Source organism: Sinocyclocheilus anshuiensis, unplaced genomic scaffold (genome assembly GCF_001515605.1).
Source record: "Sinocyclocheilus anshuiensis isolate Anshui unplaced genomic scaffold, SAMN03320099.WGS_v1.1 scaffold894, whole genome shotgun sequence".
NCBI lineage: Eukaryota > Metazoa > Chordata > Actinopteri > Cypriniformes > Cyprinidae > Sinocyclocheilus > Sinocyclocheilus anshuiensis.
Genome location: NW_015536505.1, coordinates 527,440 through 533,517, shown reverse-complemented (window position 1 = coordinate 533,517; position 6,078 = coordinate 527,440). Strand labels below are relative to the sequence as shown.

Sequence of the window (6,078 nt, the reverse complement as noted above, 5' to 3'; positions counted from 1 at the left end):
TTGAGATATATAGTTGAGTATCATCAGCATAACAGTGGAAACTAATCCCGTATTTTCTAATAATATTACCAAGGGGCAACATGTATATTGAAAATAGCAGAGGACCTTGGACAGATCCTTGTGGCACTCCATATTTTACTGGTGATCATTGAGATGACTCCCCATTTAAATGAACAAAATGGTAGCGATCGGACAGGTAGGATCTAAACCATCTTAAAGCCTGCCCTTGAATACCTGTATAGTTTTGTAATCGATCTATGAGTATGTCATGATCTATAGTGTCGAACGCAGCACTAAGATCAAGTAAAACTAGCAATGAGATGCAGCCTTGGTCTGACGCAAGAAGCAAGTCCTTTGTAATTTTAACAAGTGCAGTTTCTGTGCTATGGTGGGGCCTGAAACCTGACTGAAATTCTTCATAGAGATAATTTTTTTTGCAGGAAGGAGCACAATTGAGCAGACAACTTTCATTTGCTTTGAAATCATTTATTTATTTTTTGTTAAGTTTGCATATGCGTATTTATTGAGTATCATATTGATACATTGATCATATTGAGGCTTTCATGACTTGTATAGTATAATATAGCAGAATATGGAGTTCATACTTGAGGAAAAAAATACCTAAAAATAATGTGGAATTCTGATAGCTTGTAAATCAATTAGATCTAGCCGACTACTTGCATAAACTGAATAGAAAATAGTTGTCACTCTGTATCTCCCAATAGTATATCTTAGTAAGATATATTATTGGGAGATATAAAAACGTAAATTGTTTCATCCTGAAATATTGCTAACAAAATAAAAGTTATTCTTGCATTTACTAAAAATCTGTAAAAGTTTCCCAGCAAAAAGAGGCATACAGACCTGAAGGTGAACCGTTTTAGAGTTATACGTAAAAAGCCTTTTACTTTCTACAAAAGTATGAACTATCAATCAGCTGACAGAAGGCATGTAGTAGATTGTGTACACAAGGTTTTTCAAAGTTTTGATCATGTTAATCATTTGGAGGCTTTCGAAGTTTGTCAGATATAAAATAGGAGACTTAAGCCTCGTACACACCGGGACGATTATCGCGCGCTTATCGCCAACGTTTTTCGACGCATCTTTTGTGTTCATACCCAAGCGATTTTCGCTGTCGATGAGCCGAGTGAACGTGCAAATTCACTCCCTGACATTAGATGGCGCTTAATGAAAAACAGAAATACCCCGGTACACATCGAATCCTATTTAATCTGCAATTCCTCTCCATAACAACTCCCTCTTATCAAGATTTTTGTAGTCACTGTTGCGTTTGTCATAAAGCCCTTTGTGTTCAGACACCAGCAGCTCTACAAGCTCTACATTCATCTTGTCTCGATGCATCTTCTTGGTCTACTTACTTCCTCTTCGTCGTATGTGTGCTTTGTGTGCTCGGCACAAAATTTATAAAGTCTCATTGTCCGGTCAGTTTTTAACGCGGCGCATCAAACCAAAAAAACGAGCCCGAGGCGTTTATTAAAAAAATGACGCTTTTACGCGTCGGTGTGCACACTCACATTGGCGCCCTTTGTTTAGTCACGAGGCGTTAAACATCGGCGATAATCGCGCGCAATATTCGTCCCAGTGTGAACAGGCCTTAACGCTGTACTTTGTGTGTGTTTGCATTTGTGTGTATTCCTGCAGACTGTGCCAGCCTGATGAAAAAGTGTGTACAGTGTCGGGCCGTGGTGGAGCACCGCACTCCCTTCGTTTTGTGCTGTGGAGGGAAAGGTATGGAGGATGCCACTGATGATGAGGACCTTAGTGAGTGAACTTCCACACGTTCCCGTTTTTAATTTCTCTTTCCTCTCTCTGCCTTGGTTCTCATGTCTCTCATGTTTAATATTTATGTTGGCTTTGGTTGGTGCTTCTCTGTTTCTATTGCCCACACACATTTTTCTCCCCATTGTTATGACTAATCTGTTATTTCCCAAATGTGTTTTCATGACTCATATCAGACATGTAGCCCCTCCTCTTAATGCATAATATCAACACCCTGGAATGAGCTTTGTAACTGCTCTGGAATGTCTTCGTAACATGCGCTACAAGTTATAAGGATTTTTAGGAAGAGTGAAAATGAACCCCCAAATTCATTTTTCATAGAACACAGCATATTTCTATAATTGGACACGTCAAAGGGGCTATCCAAGATTTATTTTAGTCCCATCTTATTTTGAGTTGTGATTCACCACTATTCGTTACAACATCGTTCCTTTTGTATGTGATCATGACACTGCCCATGTTCTTTATGTTGGTTTAGTTTGAGTTCAAAGGGATACCGGTGTAAGTTCACTTTTTTTACAGTGTTTATTTATAGAGAGGAGGATCTGTTTCTTTTTAGCCTCGCTTAGATGTCCAACACATCCATCCACACTGACATCTCTGCTGACCTACAGACATGCTGATCCACACAAACACACACACACTCGCACACAGTCCAGTCAACAGAGGAATGTAGCCTTTAGCTCTTATCTTGGTCTGTCTTTAGTGCCTGAGCTCTGTTTGTTGTAAGGCGTCACTTTTCCACACACACAAAACCAAAGCAGCATCCCGTATAGACCTAGCACACTCCCCCCTTTTCTCCATGTAGACGGAGCAATGAGAGAGAAATGCCACCATAGATGGGATTCTCTTCTGCTTCAGTCACTTTAAAGATTAGAGCACTTTAGTCCCCACATGTAAGAGGCTCCTCACTCTAAAAGAGGACTTGATAAACTGGCATCTGAAGGCTGTGGCCAATCACGTGGGCATAGAACTTTAATTTCCACTAAAGAGAACTTGAATATGAACACAGGAAACATCCACTAATGATGCTGTCGGACAGATTCTACATCATTTTTGGAAAATAAGATTTGGGGACTGTTAAATGATCTTGTGGAAATGATCCAGTCTTGCTAGCCAACCCCTGAATCCAAGAAATGTCTCTCACTATGCCGCCATAAATTTCCCCTTTAGTGAGTATCCATCTAATTTTTTCCCAACTTGTCGGACTTAAAATTAACCAGTCTGTCGTCTTATTTCACACTAATCCATCATAAATATCTCCATGTCAGGCTTCTCAACACTTACGGCCTCTAAAACCTTTTCTGTATGAAAACCATAAAATTAGGGATGCACGATTTATTGATACTATATTGCTTATTGGCTGTTATTACAAATGTTTACATTTAAAAATTGCATATATATTGGGTGCTATTGTAATTGGGGGCTTATTAATATCGGCCAGAATGTTCACATCAGTGCATCCCTACTTAAAATCGTTCTTTTATAATAGTGACTGTCGTCACTTCCACAGGAGGATAGTCCTGCAGCCTTAAAGGATCTCCCTTCCACAACAACTGTGTCAAAAACTTACGTTAACTTGCTCTTCCCTTTGCTCCCTCTAATGAATATTTAGAACTAGAATATGCCACAGGCCAGGCTGGATTGGCCCCCGAGCCAACAGCAGGGGTGCATGCATTACATAACACTGTGACTGGTTGCTTCTCAGCAGAGGGCTCTAACTCAATGGCAGGGGGGTCGCAGGATCTTCTCCAGCCCAACAATCTGGCACTAAGTTGGTGTAAGTATTCTATTCCTCACCCCAAGTTCTTCCTGCCTCAACTCCTTCCTGCTCCTTTGGGCTCAAAGTCCATATCTCCACCTCAGCATACGTCATTCTTTCTGGCCTGCACTACACGAGTAGGAGCGGCTGTCAAGCGGGACCATAGGCCTGCTTGCGGCCTGCTGCGATTCAGTGCTGTGGGTTGATCCCGCACCAGGGTGCCCCTTATAAGCCATGTAAAGTGTCAGAACAGGCACGAAACTTCTACAATCATCAAGTCGTTCCTTTTTTAGATAAGTTAGAAGGCTCTGGGATCTGCAAATGCCGAGGCCCAGAGATCAACTTTCACCAACTGCATGATTGACTATTGAACTGGTGATACTTTTCTCAGTGGTTTCTGCTTTGCCTTTCAGCCAGCGGAAATATCCCAGCCTTGCAGAGGGACAAAGACAACACTAATGTCAATGCAGATGTACAGAAGTTACAACAGCAACTGCAGGATATTAAAGAGCAGGTAAGCATCACAGCTTACAGTAGGGGTATAATAATTCACTCGTTTTCTCCATGCTTCGGTTACAAATCCTGCCGATGCATATGTGCATTGCAGTGTTAATTTTGACTGCAAATTTTGATTTAGTGTTATTCATAGTCTTCTGACTAAAATGGCATTTAGTTTGTCATATTTTAGTCATCTGAATTGTTTTAGTTTTAGTCGACTAAATATCATAAGATTTTAGCCGAATAAATCTGTAGATTTAGTCGACTAAAATCTAATAGGTTTATTTACAGTGTAATGCATTTGTTAAGCATTTCTCTAAAATTTCCAAACTCATTGTATAGGTTGATATTAAGGTTTTATCATGATAGACAGATTTAACTGCTGTGACGCACACCATACCTTTGTATTAAAATTATATAAAACCACTTCTCATAAAGAAACAAGAACATGGTCCTGATTTCAATGAAATACCAATGATTATATAATAGGGCTGGGACAATAAATGATGGATCGATTCTGAGATTTTCGTGATTCTCTCTCGAATCGATTCTGAGCTTAGTTTTTAAAAGCAGATGGCGCTCTAGGCTAGTTTTTAACTGCACACTCAAATGCTCACGAAGAAGAGCGCTTGTGCGTTCGGCTGAGTAATGTAAGTGGTTAAATGTACTTGCACATCGGCTTTTATGCTTTTATGATGCGAGATTAATGTAAACACAGCCCACTGTGAACATCCTTGTAATTCGCTTCAACCTTTTCGAACTTTATGAATGATTATTTTAGGTTTAAATGGTGTGTAAGGAACTGAAAGCAAGCAGATTACGGCTATTTCTAAAGCACGCAGTGCCATCTGCTATTAAAAACTAAGCTCAGAATCGATTCAAGAGAGAATCGCAATGCCTTCGGAAAATCTCAGAATCAATCCAGAATCATTTCTCGATTCGCGATGCATTGATTTATTGTCCCAGCCCTATTATATAATATGCGTTCTTTCAATTTGCTTACCACATTCTTTCAAGCAGATATTAGGGCTACTAAAGTGATTCAGTCAAGAGCAGTGAGTAAGTTTCTGTCTTTCTTTTGTTTGCTTGATTAACATTAATGACAGACAACAGCAGCTAAATTAGGCTGCTGTCCCTTTAAAACCGAATGCACTGATGCAATGTACTGATACATATCCGATATTTTCCCAACTGTTTACCTTCACTTAAGCATAACCGAGTGTGTTTACGTGAATACTCGTCAAAACGGACAATTCGGTATCATTTTGTGGGTATTTCTCTATTCATGCGACGTGAAAGAGAACTGAATTCAGTACTCGTGTGTGAGGCGCTTTTTCTGTGCGTGCGCTCAGAAAACCAAACTGAATTGAGTTTGCTTTTGCGTCGTCATGCTTTTCAAATTTATCCACATGAATGCTCTTCTCTTACTCCCACATATTGACCTTTTTGAACGTTTTATGAGACGTGCAGTAAGTGTATTCTAGCTTATGTCCCGCCGGAGAGATCGATAGGCTGTTACAGTTCAAATGTATGCCTAACCATGCGTGAGATATGACTGGATCTCTTCCCAAATCATCCCTGCCTAATATTTTTGTATCGTTTTTATTCGTTGACGAAAATATCAGTAGATTTTTATCAAGGTTTTTGTCATTCAAAACAAGTTTTATTTCATTATCGCCTCGTTTTCATCGGTGAGAAAAATGTCGTTGACAAATTATGACAAAAATTATTTGTCAACAAAATAAGGATGTAACGATTAACCGCGAGCCGGTTGAAAATCGATTCAAATATGTGACGATTCAAATCGGTTGAGATGCTAAACAAATCGCGATTCATTTAGGTGTAGGAGTTTATATGAATGCATGTCTGAGGGGAACTTACTGTCTTTAGAAAAGTTTAGATGGTATTTTTTCTTTTCATCTTGCCTCTGTATAATGCATATTACAGTTCATAAGTGCAGCACTGCTTTGTTTACAGCGGAAACCAAGGAAACGCTTTAAGCGCCACCTGCTGGCAGA

At 39.6% G+C, this 6,078-nt stretch overlaps 1 protein-coding gene across 5 annotated transcripts in view; it reads left to right on the top strand.

Annotated features, from left to right (window-relative positions):
* Positions 1-6,078, top strand: part of LOC107691191 (E3 ubiquitin-protein ligase mib1-like) — a 94,078-nt gene that overhangs the window by 85,338 nt on the left and 2,662 nt on the right. The window contains exons 19-21 of one of the 5 annotated variants that reach the window (XM_016489706.1): positions 1,663-1,749; positions 3,509-3,580; positions 3,976-4,076. In XM_016489706.1, the coding sequence (XP_016345192.1) occupies positions 1,663-1,749; positions 3,509-3,580; positions 3,976-4,076 (260 nt within the window). Of the gene's footprint in view, positions 1-1,662; positions 1,783-3,508; positions 3,581-3,975; positions 4,077-6,078 lie in introns of all 5 variants that reach the window. The other 4 variants (XM_016489698.1, XM_016489691.1, XM_016489720.1 and 1 more) reach the window with 4 other exon arrangements.